This window comes from Thalassophryne amazonica, chromosome 23, assembly GCF_902500255.1.
Source record: "Thalassophryne amazonica chromosome 23, fThaAma1.1, whole genome shotgun sequence".
NCBI lineage: Eukaryota > Metazoa > Chordata > Actinopteri > Batrachoidiformes > Batrachoididae > Thalassophryne > Thalassophryne amazonica.
The window spans coordinates 27925960-27948804 of NC_047125.1; the positions used below are offsets into that span (position 1 = coordinate 27925960).

General features: G+C 42.5%; 1 protein-coding gene across 1 annotated transcript; it reads left to right on the forward strand.

Annotated features, from left to right (window-relative positions):
* The first annotated feature begins 15839 nt into the window (after window positions 1–15839).
* On the forward strand, window positions 15840–21637 carry LOC117505233 (microfibrillar-associated protein 3-like). Its single transcript, XM_034164825.1, is given in 3 exon segments — window positions 15840–15908; window positions 19816–20155; window positions 20157–21637. Coding segments are annotated over 2 exon segments (630 nt in total). The 5' UTR covers window positions 15840–15908; window positions 19816–19895; the 3' UTR covers window positions 20527–21637.
* The last annotated feature ends 1208 nt before the right edge of the window (window positions 21638–22845 follow it).

Sequence of the window (22845 nt, forward strand, 5' to 3'; positions counted from 1 at the left end):
TCTTGAAATGGAAAGCAGGTTTGAATTATGGTTTTGCTTTATAAATAAAGTTATTCCAGATATAATAACTCCATTAATGTAAACTCTTAAAATGTACAAAGTGATATATAACACATGTCTTTTAATTTTAAAATAATGCACTAATTCTGAAGATTTGAACATTAACACACAGATGCCCAAAGGGATTATGGGTAAACTTAGCCTCCACTCATACTGATTGGTTGATTCATTCATTCATTCTATGTAAAAACCAACACAAGTGAATCAATGTAATGTGTTGGTGTTTACAAATAAATGTGCTTTTGTAAAATATGTCATTTTTTAAATTTGTATTAAAAAAAGAAATTTCAAGATCCCGCTAGAGAACGCATAAGCGCATGCGTGATGACATCACAACTCTATCCGGTTAGGGAGACAAGGTTGCTTTCAATAACAAAACTGTCAAAAAACTTTCTTGTGTGTGGTTGGAGTTGTGTGGCTATAGGAATCGACTTTTGAATGCTAGAATAATGATGCCAGTCGCACAAAGAAGTCAAATAATAGTGAAAACATGTTCATTGTGCCCAGAATGTTGGTATTTTGGTCGTTGAACTTTGCGGCGCGGCTTCATGAAAACGCATCAAACAGTCGCTCCATGCAGTGTCATAACATCCAATCAGTTAGCAGCTCGATGCGGTGTCATAACTGATCAATTGCTCTCTGAGGCATCATAACATCAGGTTATGATGGTTCACAGTAACCTGGTTCACATGGCAAGATAATTAGTGTGGTATGTTGGTGCACAGCATACCTTTAAGGTGAAGGTGGACGGGGCCAACGGGGTCTTTAACCCTAACCCCAGTTTGAGGAGGGCTTTGAAGATTTGAAAGCTAAGTTGGTCTCAGCCCCAGTGCTTGCATATGCAGATTTCTCCAAACCTTTTATCTTGGAGACTGATGTGAGCTACAGTGGTCTTGGGGCTGTGCTGTCGCAAGAGACTGAGGGTGGTGTTAGACCGGTCACCTATGCAAGTCGCGGCCTTTGGCCCACTGAGCGCAATATGACTAACTATAGTTCCATGAGGTTGGAACTGTTAGCGCTCAAGTGGGCCATGACCGAAAAATTTCAGGAGTACTTGCTAGGCCAGAAGTGCCAGGTCTTTACGGATAACAACCCCTTAAGCTACCTTCAGTCTGCGAAGCTTGGACCTCTTGAGCATAGGTGGGCTGCCCAATTGGCTGCATTTGACTTTGAAATAAAGTATAGATCTGGTCGCAGCAATGGCAATGCAGATGTATTGTCCAGGCAATATCTTACATCTTCTGAGCTGGCTGCTACTGCACTTCCAGGCAGCTTTGTTCCACTGGCTCTTCAGCAACTTGTAGTTCCACATCTTTCCCGCCAATCTTTGGTTAGTGCCCTACCAGGGCGGTCTCTGCCTGAAATTGGTGCTTTGCAGGAGGATGATCCTTGTCTGAAAGAGATTTTGGTCTTTTGACGGAGACGTGCATGACCCTCGTCAGAAGAGTGTCGTGGCCTTTCTAGGCAGACATTATCTCTCCTCCAGCAGTGGGATTGTTTTGTTGAACGGGAGGGAGTATTGTATCATCAGCTTTTACGGTCTGACGGGGGGGGGAAGAATGTCTTCAACTGCTCCTGCCAGCAGTACTCAAGGCACCTCCATCAGGAGCACGGCCGCCAGGGTATCAAGAGGACTGCTGAACTGGTGCGTCAACGTTGCTTCTGGCCTGGGATGTTCTCTGACATTAAGTACTGGGTGCAACAGTGTGAAAGGTGTCAAGCGGCTAAAGATTCCGCACCAGTGCCCCATAGTTATATGGGGCATCTGCTTGCTTCCCAGCCTAATGAGATAGTGGCTATTGATTTTACGCTGCTGGAACCGACCCGTAGTGGGATTGAGAATGTTCTCGTCATGACGGATGTATTTACCAAGTACACCATGGCTGTTCCCACTCGGGATCAATGGGCTTCTACTGTTGCCCAAGTGATCACCCGGGAGTGGTTCTATAAGTTTGGGGTGCCAAGTCGCATCCATTCAGATCAGGGACGATGTTTTGAGGATGCCATTCTACAGCAGCTCTGCCATTTGTATGGGGTGAATAAGTCCCGGACCTCAGCATACCATCCTGCCGGGAATGGTCAATGTGAGCGGTTTAACCATACTCTACACAACCTTCTTAGGGCTCTTCCACTGTCCCGGAAACAGGACTGGGCATCTTGTCTCCCTCAGGTGCTCTTTTCATATAACACCACGCCTCACCAGAGTACTGGGGAATCGCCTTTTTTCTTGATGTTTGGGCGAGAGCCCAGCCTTCCAGTTGATTTTGATCTGGGACAGATGCCCGATCCCCTTCCTGGGACAGTGCAGAATTGGGTTGCTGAGCATTGTTCAAGGCTCAGGGTGGCGTTTACTGGTGCCCGTGAGAGATTGGCTATGAGTGCTGGCCGTAGGAAGGAGAGGTATGACCATCGGGTTAGGGAGGCACCTTTGCAGGTTGGTCAGCTGGTTTACCTTCGAGACCATAGCTACAAGGGGCGCCATAAAATCCAGGACATCTGGTGCCCTGGCTTGTTTCAAGTTTTGAAGACCCCCATTGGGGATAGTCTGATTTATACTGTTGCGCCGATCTCCGATTTGCATACCTCTCGTAATGTACATCGGGACATGCTGAAGTCTCAGGTTGTGCCTGGTCTCATGATTGAACCGCAAAGAGTTGAACCAGTTTCTCATGTGCGCTCGGATAGTGAGTCTTCTGGAGACTGTGATGTCTGGGTGGTGGCTCCTTTGGCATCTGGTCTTTCCAGTAATTCTGTTCCATCTGATCCTTGTTCCTCCAGTGATCCTGTTATTGTTCCAACGGAGAGTATGCCTCCAGGAGATGATGGTAACAGACTTATACCGGCGACTTTATCAAGTGCTAGTTGTCCAGTCCTGCGTCGCACTGCTCGTGCGACTGCTGGACAACATTCCAATCTCCATCATCTTCCCGGGGGCATTCAATAGGTAATTTCTTTTGGTTTGGTTATGTCGTCGGGACGCCGACAAAGAAAAGGGGGGTAGAATGTGGTATGTTGGTGCACAGCATACTTTTAAGGTGAAGGTGGGCAGGGCCAACGGGGTCTTTAAAGTGCGCAGGGCGCTCTCATAGAGACAGAGCACCTGGAGTGGGCTTGTGGTGGCGGCGTGCTGCAAGCTCTGTGCCAATTTGTTTGGGCACAGTTGCATCGGACTCTGAGGGTTCTAGTCATTCTTATAGGTCAGTTTTGTGCTTTTCTGTAGCCTCGGTTGACACTGGCGTTATTTAATTGCATGCGTCTCAGGTTCAGGACAGCAGCCTGGCTGGAGTGCGTTTGTTTGATTCCTGGTGGTTGGGAGTGCGTGCTGTCGGGTATGCGTCATGGGCTCGAGGCTCTGTCCTGTGGTAAGTTCGTTTATGGTCTTGCTGGCTTTGCGTGCTGTGTCACAGTTAATGTTAAATTCTGCTTCAGAGCCTGAGTTGTTGTGGGCCCTTTCCCTCTCCTCCTCCTGCTGTCTGCGTGTGCGTGCACCTACACTGGCGGGCAGTGTTGCCACAGTTACTTTGAAAAAGTAACTTAGTTACTTTACTGATTACTCAATTGTAAAAGTAACTTAGTTACTTTACTGATTACTCAATTGTAAAAGTAACTAAGTTAGATTACTAGTTACTTTTTTAGTTACTTTTCCCAGCTGCCGACAACAACCCTCTGCCACCTCAACATGACAATGATACCTGTTTTGCCAAAACTCACTTTATAGTCACCCTTTCTTGACTTCAATGAAAATAAATACTTGTTTTATAAAAAGTAAAATAAAGACGTCTTTCTTGACCTCATATTTAACTGTTGACAGCACTGTAACAGTAAAACTTGCAATTTCGAGCCTACATTGTTTATAAAGGTAACTATTAAATAAATTCTAACATTTTTCTAACATTTAAATTCTCTCTAAACATTTTACTTGTCGAAATTATTATTATTTTAAGCAATATTAGTTGTAGTAAAAAACGGCTTCAAAATTGCACCTTTAATCTAGGGGTGTTGTGGGGGAGGGGGCACATCCTTGCCCCACGCCCCCATTCCATCTAGATTCGCCCCTGCTTTGGCGTTTGAGCACAAAGAATGGATAACATTTATTTATGCAGAAAACATGACCAGATTTACAGGTAAGAAAGTTTTATTGCGTTTTCACATCATGTGGTCCTCAGAAAGAGAGTTTAGGTGCATTTGAGTGGAAAATAGTGTTAGTTGTTGAGGCGTTGCGGAGGATCAGCTGTTTTTAACGACCAGATACAGAGCGGCTCAGCTCAGAATTCTAAATAAAGGAGGAAAAAAAGTATAAAAATGTCTTTGTAAAGTTCAGTGCAGGTGTGCTGATCACCGCGCTTTAAGAGGTGAGGACGAGTCGAGCAGCTGCAAAAAACCGCGGATTAAAAGCTCACAGCTCACTTAAAGTGGGCAGTTCAGTTGAACCCCGACCTCCTGCCCACGGACCAAGTTTAATGCTGCTATCGACCCACAATGAAAAATAATAGTAACGCACAGTGACATGGAGAAGTAACTTTAATCTGATTACTGATTTGGAAAGATTAACGCGTTAGATTACTCGTTACTAAAAAAAGTGGTCAGATTAGAGTAACGCGTTACTAAGTAACGCGTTACCGGCATCACTGCTGGCGGGTAAGATTGCAACTACACAGGCTGAGTTAATATGGTTGTTTGTTTTTTTTAATTGCTCCTGTATTTTGTTTAGGTACAAGGAACCATGGTGTGCAGAGTGTACTTTTGAGTCGCCACCTCCTATTAAAGGGCCGTTGCTTCGTCCACATTTCATTGGCTGCCAACGGCTGTGTACATTTCTTTGCAGAGGGCGCCCTCTGTATGTGCTGTTGGTGCACTACACGGGATTGATTTCACCTGCTGTGATTAGTATGGTGGGGTGAGGGGTTTATTCCTCCTCGGCCAAGTTTGATGCATGTTTGGTTGCTTTTTTTTGTGTTGGTTTGTTGTTCATGTTTTGGTTTGCAGTGGGGTTTTTTTGTATTTAATTTATTTTTTGTCTGAGTTGGACCCTTGCTCACCCAACATTGATTCGGTTGAAGGTGAATAATTTAATCCGGTTAAGTGCAATATAAGGTGAATGTGAAGAGAAGTATTATTAAATGTGAAACTTGTAATGTTTTATTTATATTTTTAACTAATTTGATAGAATAAAGCTGCCTTGTGATAAGCACACCCCTCTGTTTCCCGCACCTTGCGCAGCCTTCTGTTATAAATTGGGCTTTGATTGGTCCCAGGGCTGTATCTCTGGGTGGCGTTGTCGGTCCTTCTTTTAAAATTGGAATAAAATTATAGTGTCTTTTTAATTAGGATAAACAAACAAACAATCCTAGCCCCGGAGCGAGACTCCGCCACATTAGGCTGACATCGGACCCGATCTTCCCGTTCTGAAGGACGCCCCGACAGTCGTGATGACACTAAATATAATCTTATCAGATATTCCTGCCGTGTGTGGTGTGTGTTAAGAGCGCTCTGATCTGCTCAGAAGGACGCTAGCAGCTAAATGTGACATGCAGCCAACGGAGGTGTCTGATCTGGGAATGTTAGTGTGTGTTGTTTTTACCATGTAGCTGACACCACACACTGTACAACTAAACCTGTCAGATCTATGATTTTTTTTTGTTTGTTTGTTTTATCTCCACGTGTGTGGTATCTCAGGTATTGGAACCTACAGATCATTTTAAAATCCTGCGGTTGACAACACTGTGATAGAACCGGTCGCCAGTAGATGGCAGTGTTCTATGCATTTGACGGCCTGAATCACAATTTAACAGACATTTTTGCTTTGCAAATGCTTTTTTTTTACACAAATGAAAAAAAGACATATTTACAAAAGCAAATTTATTTGTAAACAGCAACAGGCGTTACATTGATTCATTCGTTAGTTTTTACATAGAATGAATTAGTCAACCAATCAGTATGAGCAGAGGCTAAGTTTGCCCATAATCCCTTTGGGCACCTGTGTGTTAATGTTCAAATCTTCAGAATGAGTGCATTATTTTAAAATTAACAAATATGTGTTATGTACCCACTTCGCACATTTTAAGAGTTTACATTAATGTAATTATTCTATCTGGAATAATTTTATTTATGAAGCAAAGCCATAAGTGAAACCTGCTTCCCATTTCAAGACCTCTGCCTCATCGCTGGACCACTGTGTGGGGTTAAGGAAGAATGATTTTTTTTTTTTTTTTTTTATCTTTGTTGCAGTTTGGTAGCCAGGCCCTTTCTGCTGGGGGCAGAGTTGAGCTCAGATCCTCTTCGCTACCTCACTCAGGGGTCGAATTAGTACGTACATGTATTACTCAAGCTTTACACGTAATTTTATACTGCACTAGCACTGGTGCAAGTAACTTTATCCAAGTTTTATCAACTATAAACACCAGTAGAATGAACCAATAAAGGAATAAATAAGGAATAAATCAGTGTGTTGTCTTCGTCTTCCCTGCGTTTTATGACTCTCACATACGGAGCGAGTTGCTGTGCTCTATTTGTTGTGGAAAGCTGACAAACGTCACTAGCGGCGCCGTCCCTGGGTTCACAACATCGTCATGAGACGTTCCCAATTCGGGGAGTGTCCTTTAGGCCTGGGCGATATATCGATTTTATCGATTAGTTCGAGTTTTTTGTTGTGAACGATTTAAAAAATACAAAATTTCAGTTTTTTCTCCTCTTGCAGCGGTGCACCTTTTGGTCTGCAGGACCTTCCGTACCGCCCCCCTCCCCATCCCATTTCCTTAACACAATAACAAACATGACTACTGCTAAGGAAGACCAAATTTCGTTAGTGGTTTGGGATAGCTGCGACAAATGTGGAGCACGCTGCAAAGTCTGTCTAAAGCCAAGGTTCTCCCCAGACAATGGAACAACAGCACCCCCTCAACATGTTGCGTGCGTGTGTACATCATGCCATCCCCCAACACGTGGCTTGCCAGTGTGTCAACTTCCATGACATGCTGATATTTATGTACAGACACGGCCAGCCACGTCTGAGTGCACACAGCACAGCAAGGCGCTTCTCATAATTAAGTGCACAATTGTGATACCTGCATAGATAGTGACTGTTGTGAAGTTTATGTGCTTCCGCTGGGTCAGACATGGCCAGAAACTCCTGTTCTGACTGAGCCAACTGAACCAAATGTGACCCAAGAATGCTGGGAGCTGTGGTGAAAAGCAGGGTAACAATTTATTGTACAGTAGGATCATAGAATTTAGACCAGAATGGCTGAAGTGGTAGCACACAGCTACCAGGTGGCCGCACACGGACCCGACAGGAGGCAGGAACACATGGAATGAACACTGAGTTCCTGGCAAAGGTGGAGTGACTGAACCAAGGTTTATGAGGATGCGAGTTGATTAATGACAGGTGTGTTAATCAGCTCAGCGATGCAGCACCTTGGAGACAACAGAAAGGGAGGGGAAAGAGAGCAGAGCAGACACCAAGGCAGCACAACAACCTGAGCATCATTATTTGTTTTAGCCTCTCCTTTCAAATGTCACACGTAAGCAGTGCTTCGCTGGATCCACAAACACACTTCAGTCAACACCAATCAATTTCAGTTCTTTTCCTGGTTGGTTTTATTCCACAACTGGCTGCTTTTGGCCTTCTGAAATGAACTCTCAGTATTTTAAAGCCATGCTACGATAACATCGTATCGTGTCACATGTTCTGGAAGCATCTATGCACATTTTATTGGGTTTCAACTGCTTTTTGGTAGTTTGATTTCCTAAACTTGCCTGAATTTCAGAGGCAACAGCAGTCCCGTCGCCAGATCTCAGTCTTAAAGTAGACCTGCATTGTAATAAATGCAGTCAGATCTTTGGACCAAAAAATGACATATTTACACATAAGATCCTTCTGAATGTAGTAAAGTAAATCTGCAAGCCCAGATGTTGGGAAAGTGTAGTGACACGGACCCACAACAGGGGGCGTAAATGAACGGACAATGGAAGGAGACAAATTATAACACTTTACTGTTGTGAATGTCACAATCAAACACAGCAGATTCAGAATGTGCAACAGTCAATTAATAAAGGTGTCGTGTGGGCAGGCTCGACGATAGGAGACGCCCGTCTGGAAACGAACCGGAACCACACGATTTCCACCGCCACCTGAACCCGAGGAATACTGGAGCCGCCAAGTCCCGGAGTCCCCAGGTGGCCACCTCTCCGGCGTGTCGGATCTGGTACTGCTGGCAGAAAGCAAAAGACAGTCAAAGGGTGGGTGTGTGAACACCCAGTAACAATGGTGGGAATGCCAGCTCCACCTCTCACTCAACACGTTGCAGCGGTCTCAGATGAAAAGGAGCGCCGTCTTGCACAGCCTCCGTAAAAAACGACCGGTTCTCCTGCAAACACTCACAATAACAGATTTATAAATCACAAAAGGCTGAGAGTATTACCTCCAGATGAAGATGATATCTCGGCAGTTTGGTGGAGGTGTCTTCCTGCTTTTATACCAGATGTGATGATTAGTGACAGCTGTCACGGATGATGGGTGACAGCTGTCACCACGGCTTGTTCCTGAGGCGGCAGCGCCCTCTCGTGCCTGAAGCCCGCACTTCAGGCAGGGCGCCTTCTGGTGGTGGGCCAGCAGTACCTCCTCTTCAGCGGCCCACACAACACCAGATCTGTCATTCAACGGAGAAATCTTCATTTGAAAATGACAAATTTACAGCTAACATTTAGCCCTCCGCAAATTGTCCCTCTCATCATGGACGCTTCCGAGACGTCAGGGAGAAGACCCTCTCCCAGCATGCATTGCGCACGCCAACTGTAATTTGTGGATTTACGTCAGTTTGCATCTGCACCTTTTTCTTGTCTTATACGGAAGGATCTACTTTTTAAAACTTCATATTGTCTTGCGGTACGCTTGGTGAGTACACATTACTTTTATTTGTGCTTGAAAATTATTTTTGGGGACTTTTTCATACGCCCGTTTGATTGAGTGGTGTCGCATTGAAAATCTACTGTCTTTCACCTCCGGTGTACCGTCGCGGGTTACAGAGGCGAGACCCGCAAAGAATTCAAGTCATTAAAAATATATAAACCTCTCTCAGCGGCCATGGAGCTCTGCGGCTCCAATTACCGAGACGTGCGGCGCTGCGGATTTTGCAGAAAGAAGTCTGTCCTTGCGAGCAACAGGTGTCACCGCGCGCTCTGCAATAAAACGGCGAGCGTAGTCTCTGGACTTGTGCCAAGTTGGCTGCATCTCCATATTCAGTAGACAGAGAGGTGGTGCTGGCTGCACTGCAGACACGGGGGTGTGAGTGGCCCGCGGCAGCATTTAATGAGCGCATGCACTCGGTAAGCGTATCGGGGGCAGTGAGTGAGAGCGAGGTGTGGGGGAATAATGTCGCCCGCTGTCGATGCCGCCGCTGATCTGATCCCCGGATCTGAGCAAGCAGAGCTGTATCTCACATTCATTGCAGCTTACTTTTGGATGTTGAAACCAGAATGTGTATAACAGTAACATTACTAACAGATAAAATCAATTTCAATGCGGGATCGGACTGAAGGCGGGAACGCGTCGTCTCGTCCCTGATGTACAAACTGTTTTCACAGAGGGCTAAATTTTAGCTGCAAATTTGTCATTTTTAAACGAAGATTTCTCTGCTGAATTACAAATTTGGGCTTACAGATTTACTTTACTGCATTCACAAGGGTCTTATAAATACATATCAGCTATTTCTTTCTGAAATCTGACCACATTTATTTCAATGCAGGTCTCCTTTAAGGGGGGCTTATGAAATCCACCAGGTGGGCACCACTATTAATAGCTTATTTTTGCTTATTTTTACTATTCACGCAGCCCTAATCCCTCACAATAATCATCACATTAACCATGACCGGACCAGCTCGCTCTCTCTCACTCACTCACTCAGTCTCACACACACACACACACACCACTACCACCACCACTGAGCGTGCACATGACGTATTAGATGACAAGCAGCATCTCAAACTAAAAAAAAAAAAAAAAAAAAAAAAAACACCACGGCGGGTGTATTTCAAAGCAACCAACGGAGGGGTAGCAGTAGCAATTTGCCATCACACACACACACACACACACACACACACACACACACACACACACACACACACACACACACACACACAATAAAAATTTGGACCTACTTTGAGTAGAGTGCCAGCGCTGTCCTCTTTCAAAAACTCACTTCATTTCCCCCCATAAACGCGGTAACTTGTTGCTAGGCAACACTGACGTTATTACATACGTAGACAAACTTTCCAACAAACTCACACGGTTTTAATATATTTAATGTCTTAGTGATTATGCAACACTGGCCGTTTTAACCCAAAGCAAGTACAATAAAATTAAATTAGGATTTTATTTATCTATTTATTTATTTGAGATCTGTGACTGATCTGGCTTGGGTGGGCGGGCCGGGGCGGCCCCAAGCATATCAGTGGGCGGGCACTGCCCCCTAGGGCCCCATGGTTGAATTGATAACATTTTCAAAGCCAGATCCTTAATCCCCTACTTGCTACCGGTGTGTAGTGGGTGCCTTGCATGGCGTCAGCCTCACATCGGGGTGAATGTGAGGCATTGATGTGTAAAGCACTTGGTTATGTTATTTCTACCTGGTTCTTTTTATGTAAAATTCTGCCCCTTACCAAAAACCAAACCACTGTATTCCTCATTTTGAGTTTATTCAAGGTCACGTTAGAAACCAGGCCTGGGACCCTCACAGACAGCGTCCATCTTGTGAAAGGCCCCTAAAATGAGTCATACAACACTTTTTATACCTTGTGGGTGTTAATATGGGTGTGGTTTAGTCTCATATTTCTAATGTTACTGGCTCTTACCAACAGGGGAGCTGTCCCTGTATCTGAAACTTGGACAGACGATAGAGTAAAACTTAACATATTTCTCAGAACTCCCAAACAAATAACAGAAATACTTAATAGCTAACATAAAACAGAATTAGCACAGATATTATCTAACAACTCTCCCTCTTGACATTAATCTATAATGTCAATAATAAAGACCATTTGGCATAATTCAATTCCCATGTATGATCAGATATTCCAATCAAATCAATTTTCTGCCAACCATATAGGCACATAGGCAACCATCAATTGACCCCATTCTGATGCTCCTTCACAGTGCCCACGTAATAAGTCAGGGTCTCTCTGAGACATCGACGTAATCGTGACGGTGCCTGCTAGGTCGTCCTGGGTTTGAGGTGGGATCTTACCCGTCATAAGCCATCCCGCCTTCCAAACGCTCCTGACACAGCATGCCATCAATGCAGGGGCAGCAAGGTGTGAGAGGGAACTACCATTCAAGGTGTCATGTTCAAATTATCATTAACCTTTAAATTTTCTAAGACCATTGAATGTGAATTGAATTATCTCCCCATCAATTTCCAAAGATTAATCTGTTAGATAATTCTGCACCCAACCAACAACAAATGATTACTGTATTCCCATATCAAATGAAATATGGAAAAGATCTGATACAGAAGTTATAAAGACAATAACAATGAAAATAGGGAGCTCACTCCTAGTGTTCATCATAAAATTATCCACGCATCCATAATAAAACACAAATATTCCAGATATCCACGTTGATGGAGTGGTCATCAGTTGCTCTTAACATTTTCCTTTGTCACTTGCAACATGTTATTATATGTATAGCAAAAAAATTAATAAGTCAGTCTCTCCATGTATAGACAAATCAAATTATAGGCACTGCAATACCTATATCAGTAACACAAATGTTGTATACAGGACTTCATTACCCAACTATATGCATATATATCGCCCAGTGTATCATAGAAAAATCTAGTCACTGTATCAGCAAATCAAAATTGAAAAATTGATTAAAAAAGGAAACAGAAGACATCTCCAAAAAGAACTGTGGGGAATATCCGAGTGGACACTCTTCGAGAAATTAAGCTGGTTTTCGGGGAAAAGTTTAACGGCTGATGAGAGATTATGGGGTGTTTCTGTCGGTGTAAGGACTTCCCACGGAGCGGGACGTCGTGCAGTGCTTCCAGGCGCCGTCGTCGGCCTGTTTCGACCTGAAAACATCCTAATTTAAGGCTTAATTCACCCAGGACGTCGTGAGAGAACAGAGAAGATTCAGAAGAGGCCGGCATGAGGATTTTATGCGGACTTTCCACTGTTTAAGGACATTTTTTAATGAAAGACGTGCGCGCAAATTCGCAGAGTCGTTTCCGTGATGACTCGGCGAATCTGTGTGCGCCGCAACAGGAAAAACACCTCCGTGTTGAAAACCATTTGTAAAATTCAGGCGGCTTTTGATGGCTTTCAACAAGTGAGTAACTGAGAAATTGTTTAACAGCTGGGCATGTTCCAACTTGGCCGTTAAGGTTTCCAACGGAGGTGTTTTTCCTGTCGCGACCCCCCGCGGTCGGGTCCGGCCCGACATGCGACTCTGCCCGCATGTTCTTTCATTACAAAATGTCCGTTAACAATGGAATGTCCGAATAAACTCCTCATGCTGACTTCTTCTGAAAGTTCTCTGTTCTCTGACGACTTCCTGGATCAATAGAGCCTGAAATGTGGAAGTTTTCAACTTGAAACGGTGAGACGACGCCGCCTTGAAGTGCAGATCGCCATCAGGCGCCGTGGGCCGTCCTTACGGCGACACTACCAGACCAAAATCTCTCATCAGCCGTTAAAATTTTTACCAAAAACCAGCTGAATTTATCGAATGGTGTCCACTCAGTTGTGCCTTACAGTTTTGAAAAAATTTTGATGAAACAAAGCAGCAGTCTCCGAGCCATTCATAAACAATGAAAATACGACGAGAGGGTGGGCGACTCCTCACTCAAAGACTGCCCACAGGCGAATGACGTAACCGACAGGCGTGAAAAAACTCTCGCATGCCCACGAGGGTTCAAGCATGTCTGATGTAATCACACGTGATTCAAATCCATATGGTTTTTGAAAAAAATAATAAGGTCGGATACTTTTCTAATAGACCTCGTAGTAATATGAATATAACACAGATTAGATTGATAACCAACATGTTTGTTTGTGTGTTTGTCCTTGTTGTTTATGTGTGTGTTTGTCCTCCTGTGGTGTTGTGAGCCATCTGTCATGCTGCTGGTTCTGTTCTGTCTTAGTATCCATGACCATCCAAATCTCGATATTCACACCTGGCAGGTGTATAGGGATGGTACTCCAGGGTAGCCCCCTGCCTTGAGAGACCATCTCACCATCAGACCTGCCATTTTAATGCACCAACATCAAACTTTAGCAGGACCAGTGGGTAGTAACGTCTTGGGATAACCTCAGGATATTACCTCACTAAGGTCCTGTGTTTTTTAATTGCCCCTCATACGACCCCATATTTTAACAGGTCCTCACCAAGGACCTGTGGTTTTAATGCAGACATCTCAAGCGCCTCAAACTAAGCAGGGTAAATAACAACAGTAGTAATAATCATCACAATTAATCCAACGATATGTGTTCCTTGTGTGTCTTGTCTGGTCCTCTGTTGTGTGTTATTTTGTCTATACTGTCCAGTGTGTAATTATTATTCACTCCTGTGTTATATTACTATGGTATTGTATTATGTTACGTTTATATTTATATGTGTATGTGCATGTGTGTATGTATGTATGTATGTATATATATATGTGTGTGTGTGTGTGTGTGTGTGTGTGTGTGTGTGTGTGTGTGTGTGTGTGTGTGTGTGTGTGTGTGTGTAATGTATATATGTATGTATATATATGTGTATGTATACGAGGTATGTATGGTATGTGTATATATACATACATATATACACACATATATACATACATACACATACCATACACACACACACACACACACACACACACACACATATATATATATATATATATATATATATATATATATATATATATATATATATATATAGCGGCGTTTTCTCTCGCCGCGCCTCAGCAGATCGGTTTGGCTCCAGTCCAAACCGTCACTGTTAATAATTTTATAAATGAATGCAGACGTGCATCAAACTGTTCACTTAGTGCACCACAAATGAAACGCTGGGTTTTGATCCCTTCACCCTTCATGGTCACTGACAGCAAGTGAGATGTTCTCCTCCTGAGCTGCAGAAAAGTGCAACATAATTTTTTTTGTTTGTTTTTGTGTTATTATCAAAAACAATGAATTTGTTACCAGAAACATCTGAAAAAAATCACTGAATCCGTTTTCACCAAAGTGGACGTAATTAATGTTCTTTATTTATGTACTGCAGATGCTGAGACAACAATGAAAAATGTCTCAGAACAACCACGAGAAAAACAGTTTGCTCACATGTGATCACGTTTTCTTAGAGGTTGTTTGGTCCAACATCCTTGTATGAGTCATCAAAACAAACATGGAGGCGTTGCCGACCTGCATCAACATCTGACACGAAATGTGAAACCATCATGATCCTAGTTAGTCAGTTAGTTATCCGGATACTTCAAGAGGTAACAAATTTTAATGAGAGTTGGTGGAACTCTGATACACAGGGTGCATCCTCTTCCTTTGATCCTGATTGCATCTTTGATCTTCATTCATTTACTTGATCCCGTAATCAGGATTGCAGATGAGTTCAGGAATCAGGATCAAAGGTCACCCGCTACTTTATCCTGATTCTTTTCATCCTGATTGCAGGATCAGTGATATACAGACCTTCAGCAAGGAATAAATCAGCAATCAAATCAGTCAGCAATCAGGATCAAAGTCCAGCAGTCAAAATCAAAAGTGAGTGGTCAGGATCAAGGGGCAGCAGTTGAGCTAATCTGTGTTCATGTCAAATTTCAACAATCACGATCAAAGGGCAGCAGTTAGGATCAAAGTTTAGGACTTAAGATGATCCATCAGAATTAAAGATTAGCAGTCAGAATCAAAGATTAGGACTAAAGATGAGCCATCAGCAGTCAGGATCAAAGATTAGGACTAAAGATGAGCCTTCAGCAGTCAGGGTCAAAGATTAGGATTTAAGATGAGCCAGGAGGATCAAAGGGCAGCAGTTAAAGTCAAACCTGAGTGATCTATGATTTTGTGTTCGGTGCCATCTGTGTTACTGAGACAAATACAATGAAACAAGGACACTAAATGGTTCAGTGCAGATCGTTGGGACACCGGATCCAGATCAACATGTTAATTTAGAGTGGACTACTGGTTCTGGTTAATTTTATGCGCCACTTAATTCTCTTTTTGTTTTGGAACACATTTAAAATAATTTTAAATAGCATATCATTATGAAGTGTCTTGATTTAAAGTTATATTCTCTTAATGATGAAAGAGCAGATAATGACAAGGCTTAGGATAGGGCACACTAGGCTGAACCATAATCTCCACATTATTGGCAAGCATGCTATGGGTCATTGTGTTCACTGCAGGGAAATGGAGACTGTTCATCATGTTCTGTTAGACTGCCAAGCGTACAGCATAGACAGACGTATTCTGCTAGAGGAGGTCAGGGAACTGGGGGAGACCAGGCTCTCTCTTGAGGACTACTTTCCTTCTCTGTGCCATCAGCTTGGGGATTTGTGTTTAAGTTCCTTAAGAACACAGGACTTTTTGATAGTATTTAGTTAACCTTATTTATCTAGTTATTTGTTTATTTATTTATTTTATTTTTATTTCATTTTTTTTTTTTTTTTTATTTTGTCACTCCTTCGTCGATGCTCCACACCTGTAGTTACGCAATTGCACAGTTGGTGGCGGTAATGCAACATTCCGGATGCCAACCGCCAGTAAATTACAAGAAGAAGAAGAAAAGAAGAAGAGTTGCTGCATATCGGTCGGTCGTAGGTCCGGCGATGCTGTCGAACGACGAGCTACTGATTCTGGTATTTTCCACTAAAAAATTGCTTCAAGCCATGATGTAACTATGAACAAGCAATTTGTCGTCAGAAAATTCTGTTTTTAGTGAAGGTTAAGCGGCTAACATCCGCTCCACCCGTAAAGCTAGCGGATGTTAGCAAAATATATTCACAGAAATGTGCTTTAAAACACATTTCTGTGAATATATTTTGCTTTAACGTGTCAATGACAAGGAATAAAACACGCGATACGTAAAATTAGACACTAAAATAATCACATAGATCCGTTATCGAGGGCGAATATTCTGGAAAGATATCTGGGAATTCGATCTCCAGCACATAGCCGGGTCCATGCAATATGTTGACATGTCCGTTATAAGTAAAAGCACGATTTAATTTTTATACCTGATGTGATTAATACACATAGAACGATACGCGGACGATCATCTTTTGCGTTAATATTGTAATGATCGATATGAGCTGAAAAAGCGCGTCGTTTGAGCTGAAATCTGGAAATAGACGGAGCCCAGGCGTCCCTCCTTTCTGCTGTATTGTTGATTTACTGGAATTTAAAAGCCTCAACGGAAGCTGAAATTATGCTTATAGTAATTATTTTAAAAAATTAAATGTGACTAACATGTAGCACAAACGGCTTTAGCAGCAGAATTAGCCGAAATCAACGATAATATTTATTATCGCGATGATTCATTAAATGTCAAATTGTTTTTTTTGTGTCCCTCAGTTTGTTAGTAGCTAAGGATAAATCTGGTTCAGACTCATGTGACCGAATCCGTTTTGAAGTTTTATTGGTGTTATTTTGATGTTTGGGGCCAAAAGCATAATGCGTGACCACACTATGAAATTTGTTTTAGCAACTTTTCTCAGGTGCATCAACTTTGATTCATGAGGGCACTGTTTTTTTTTGTTGTTGTTGTTGTTTTTTTCTTTCTTTCTGTCTTTGACTGATTGAACAAAACATTTGCCGATTTGTATTTTTAGTTATTTTCTGGTGTTTTGTTTCAGGTTTTGGGGGCATGATGTCCCGCATGATGTATAATGAAAGTTAACAAAATTACGGTGCAAACAAGAAACCTGACAGATTATTCATGGGGATTAAAAATACTCGATGTTTGTCCATCAAAATAGGAGGTGAAGTGTCGACAGCAGCGTTTGGTGACTGTCAACTCCTTTTTCACGTCACCAGAGGTCATACGTTTATTCACCTCTAGAGAGCAAAAGTCTGCAGAAAACCAGTTTTCAACATCTAGTATTAATGTTGAAACCACCGGTAAGTGCCTCTCTGTGTTTACAGCCCAAAATTTCTTGGATTACTTAGACAAGAAAATAGTTATTAGGTTAAAGATATCCCAGCATGCCTTAGTTTGTCTACTACACCCTGTTAGACGGCTGTAAAATGGAAATTGTGAAATCCGAGGAAAATTTGCTGGGGTTTAGGGTCCTCTGGGCCCCAAAAACCAAATTAATTTTGTATTGAATGATACATTTCCAGCATCTCCTGGAAGAAAGATATCATATGAAGAATGAAAAGATTAAACTAGAGCCAGACCGATATAAGCCCTTTTCAGAGTACTCACTATCGGCCGAAATTTTGCCGATAGAACGCTGATAATTTTTCATAAACAGTTGCTGAAATATTTGTCGGCAATGTAAAATGTCCTTGCACCATTTGTCCAGTAGATGGAGGTGTATTATTCCAGAAAAAAAACATTTTGTAACAACATGGAGTTAATATTCAGTCACACACCAGTTTAAAGAATATCAGCTAAAACCTTTTACTCATGTTTCTTGTTCCCGTTTTTTTTTTTTTACATAAGTTGCAGTAAAACTAGCTATGTAGAGAAAAAAATACTGACTTACTCCACGGATCTGCAGAATTCCACGTATTTTGTTGTGGGTGGGGGGTAGTGTTGTGATCATCACCAAGTTTGTAAAATGCCTATCACAAAGCTTTCTTTTTTAACGACATCGTGCAAGATTTTTAAGTCTGCAGACACTGATTTGTATAACAGATCCAGATGATGCCGGTCAAAATGTGGTTGTTGTAAAGCGGGGGACTGGCTGGTTGCAATGTTGCTGCAAGACACTGTTCTTAAGCTAAAAGTAGCATGTGGACGTCACATACTTTAACAGCTGTAAAATTTTAAAAGCATTTTCTGGGATGTCTGTGTCACGGAGCGACGTCGGACAGAGATGGAACATGGTGAGAAAGACGGTGTGAAAAACTTTGATAAGGAATCAAGACGCTTCAGTGAAGGCACCATTACATCAAGGAATTTTGAACAACCAGTTTTACTGTCTGTTACATTTACATTTATGACCCCATTAAATGTAAAACTTATTTTACTACTGGATTATGCTTAAACAGCCTTTCAAACTGTTAGCCTTTAAATCAGTAAACCTTTGTAACTTTTACAAATCAAATCAATTTTATTTATATAGCGCCAAATCACAACAAACTGTTGCCCCAAGGCGCTCCATATTGTAAGGCAAAGCCATACAATAATTACGTAAAAACCCCAACGGTCAAAACGACCCCCTGTGAGCAAGCACTTGGCGACAGTGGGAAAGAAAAACTCCCTTTTAACAGGAAGAAACCTCCAGCAGAACCAGGCTCAGGGAGGGGCAGTCTTCTGCTGGGACTGGTTGGGGCAAATCAAACTGATGTTACACAAAAGTGGAGACATTTTAGCAAAAAGTACAAAAATTTATTCAAAATTCACAGTGTAACATAACTGGTGTATAACATGATGACAAAGGTGTCCCATTCCGTGGCATGAACCTCTGCAGCGGTGACTCTGAGAAAACCATCTGAAACACACATACAGCATACATATTTTAATTAGTGCTGTCAGGTTATTAAATAATGTAAGTGATTACAGGGTTTGTGATTAGTTAATCTAAATCATTTAATTGCAGGTATATTTAAAAAAAAAAACCTCAGATCTGTGTGTTTGGGGCATTTAATAATCAGGTAAAAAAAAGATCAGGGTTATTTTTGTTACATATCAAAGAGGTATTAAACAAGCTGTAAATTGGTCTTAAGTTGGGAGAACTGTCTGTCATTTGGATGGGTTAAATGCAGGCAAATTTCATTGTATTTGTGTACAATGACAATAAAAGGATATATTATAAATGTCTATAAAAACAAAATTGTAGGAGTTTGGAGGCTGATTCTTTCTGCATAATATGACTCATCTAATAATTATCTTATTAGATTTTATATTTTAAATTTGTCCATTGAACATTAAAATCTGGATGAAAAACACGTTTTTAATGTGTTTTAAGTCTGCGTTCAATGACGACGTTAACGGTCATTAAAACCGAATCGACATTTTGTGCGTGAACGTCAGTAAATGCAATATTTAACAGTAAGTTATCAAAGCAAGTTACTTTGGTTTAAAAAAAAAAAGTATTGACATTAACACGTTTATTGCTCAGAAACGCGTCTTTATTTACAGACCAAGTCACTGACGTCAAAACAAAATGGAGCAAAGTGTGACTGAAGGCTTGATAGGTGCTGTAATTAATCTAAATTAACGCTTTATTTTGACAGCCACAATTTTAATAGTTAATAGCGACAGCCTGTAGTTATTAATTATTTACGCGCTACTTAGGAAGCTAACGATTAGCTTACCGTCATGCATCATCTCTAGCAGCTTGTATCTTGTCTTCATCTTCATATGAATTCCCAAAGTCTTGTGTACATCTCAAGCGTGTTTTTCTCGCCGCCAGCAACTTTCTCTTAAAAACTCACAGCAGTAAACACACGGTCGCATATAAAACGACGTCACTGCAGTTTGCTCTGCTGACCCGCCCACGTTGAAGAGGTACTATTTGCAGTAGAAAAGCTCACGCTTCGAAACAAACCGAGTAGAGCCGAGTAGAAAAGCGCCTTAATGTGTGTTCTCTGTAGGGGGGAAGTGGTGGCTGCTTGACAACGGCGTCCTCAACATCACCAGCATCCAGTTTGTACACCGCGACAAGTACACCTGCATGGCGTCCAACGTGCATGGCACCTCCAACTGCACGGTGACTCTGTGCGTGGTTTTCAGCAACAGCGACATGGGCATCTACTACTTGGTGGTGTGCCTGGTGACCTTCACCATCATCATGGCTCTGAACATCACGCGCCTCTGCATGATGAGCAGCCACCTGAAGAAGACCGAGAAAGCCATCGAGTTCTTCTGCACTGAAGGCGCCGAAAAGCAGCAGAAAGCCTTTGAGATCGCCAAGTGCATCCCCATCATCACCAAGAAAGACGCTGGAGCTCGCCAAAGTGACGTAGTTCAAGACCATGGAGTTTGTGCGGTACATCGAGGAGCTGGCACGCAGCATCCCGCTGCCGCCGCTCATCATGAACTGCTGTACCTTCATGGAGGAGATCCTAGAGGTGGTGGGGGTGGAGGAGATGAGGCACACCTTTGCGCAGCAAGCACTTGAGGGACGCCGTGACTCCGCAGGCAGGGTCGTCCGGGATGTCTTCACCATCCTGCAGGAGAGGGAACAAGGGCGGGAGAGGGAGCGCAGTGAATCCCCGGCGGCCGATTCCGACAACTCCTCTGTTCAGGACCAGCCGCAGCACATCGCCATCCAGGTGTCGGTCCACCTGCCACTCCCCAACTGAGTTCACTGTGGCTTAGAAGCGCTGCCCCAGGCTGACGCCCTGTCCTCCGCTCCTCCCCTTACCAAGGAGAAGGCTGGGGCATTGGCTGAGCAGAGCGTGGACGTGGCTGTAAACGAGCCAGCCAATAACAATCCTCCCTGCCAGATGTTTTACGAGAGCCATGTTTGACGAGCAGTAATGGAAACACCACTCAGAAAACACACTCTGGAGATGGAACCCGTGCGCCTCTACTATGCATTACAGCAAAAACTGAATAGGAATCTTTTTTTGATTTCATTCATTGAACCTATGACTACGTGGGCTTAGTGGTTCCTTGTTCACGTTTCTTCAAACTGTTTTTATGATCATAATTCAAATGATCTGATCCTTGGGGGGGGGGGGGGGTGTTGTGCCTGAATGTACGCAGGAAGATTGTGTTCCTCATGTAAGTAATTAAGTAAAGAATTGTAGATTTTTGTAGCGCACATGATTGATTTTTCTTTTTTTAATACCACAATGGTCATCACCATTTCTAGACCTTAAAGGCTTTTGTTTATTAGCAACCCCCCCACCAAAAAATGACATCCACCCACTGTGACAGTAGGTGGATCTCCCCAGACAGTAACTGTCTGTCTGCTGTTGGTGCATAAAGGTGTTTGGATGCATGCTGGACTGAAAAATAAGATTTTAGGTCACTTTTTCATCAATATACAAACTTCTGTGTCAAAGCAGGTAAACGTACTGAAGCTCCGCACTGGAAACACCTCAGATATGATTTATTATTATTTTGGTGCTTGGTGTGACATCATTTGAGGTTGAGTTTGGATTCTTTCATCATCTGCTGTTTTATTGTGACATTGCATGGTCTTGGACTTGATGGTATGTGAAGGTGTCGCAGGAGGGCAGTGTGGACAGACTGTGCACGCGTCTGTGAATATAAGAACGCTTCTGCTTTCGATGGTGCTGTTCAGATGCTTCTTTCTGTAGTGGAATAAAAGGATAGTACTGTTTAAAATAAATTAAAAAAAAAAAGCTTTACAGCTTTGTGTTTTATAAATATATACACTTGCTCACTGTGTTGAACAGCTCCATTTGATTGTAGGTTTAATTTCCAGATGACAAAAATCAGGACCAGCCATAGCTGAGTGGTTTTATTTCCCACATGACCAGAACTCTCAGTAACAGATGCCTGATATGTTCCCACATTTTTTTTTTCTTCCCTGTTTGCTCTGTTGTCTCTCACACACTCACCATTAATTTCGTCGTTGCAGATCTGGTGCCAGAGTCGCCCTCCAGTTTGTTTTATTTGTACATCTTCAGACTGTTCATCTCTTCCTCCAGTGAGCCGGCCGATGTCATTCTGTTGGACCCCGAGGTGATTGGCAGTTATAACCGCTCACTGGACTTGTGATCTGCTGCCTGATGTCCTCTACAAGGACATCAGGCCGCCTTCATCTCCCTGGAGGGTGAGACGCTCACGCCGGCTCTGATGGTGTATTCAGGGAGTATGAAAGTTAAGAGTTGGCCACAAACCTTTACATTGATTAATTAACTGTGTGTGTGTGTGTGTGTGTGTGTGTGTGTGTGTGTGTGTGTGTGTGTGTGTGTGTGTGTGTGTGTGTGTGTGTGTGTGTGTGTGTGTGTAACCTGCTGCAGGTGCTGTCAGATGGAGGTTCACTGTGGGAACATTGCTGGAGCGAGCACAGCTGGCTGCAGGTCAGTTATCTGATGTGCTGAATGGATCAATTATATATTAAAGTGTCACTTTATTACAATTTCAAAAAAAAACAAACTAAAAGTGCATTTATTTATTAGCAAACATTTAAAGGTTTTTTTTTCCCCCCTCATGCAGGATGTCCAGCTGTGGTGTGACCTCAAGAGTTGCCGCTATCTGATGCACAATGCTGGAGACGCCACAATCGCGGCCTGTACTTCCCTTCCCGCCTCTGCTGGGACTCTGACCACAACCGGGTGTCGAAGATTCAGCGTGTTGATTTGTATGATGTCCACTGACAAGTGACTGATCTCCTCCAGGACGCTAAACTGTAATAATGAAAATAAAACATCCAAACTTGTAACCAAAAATGATAACATTTTATCTCCTTTACATCTTGGACAGAATAATGACTGTGAAACATGTTCAAAATGTCTGCTGGCAACCAATAATAAAATAACTTTCTTTGTATATAAAAGTTTGTAGCAGGCCTCTGACATTTGAGTGACATTTTTTCATCTGGACTCAAAACTAATTTCTCTGGTTTTACAGAATAATGGTTACAAATAATCTACTTCTTTATGAATTCTCCTGAGTTCTGAAGTGAAACAAACAAGAAAAACTAA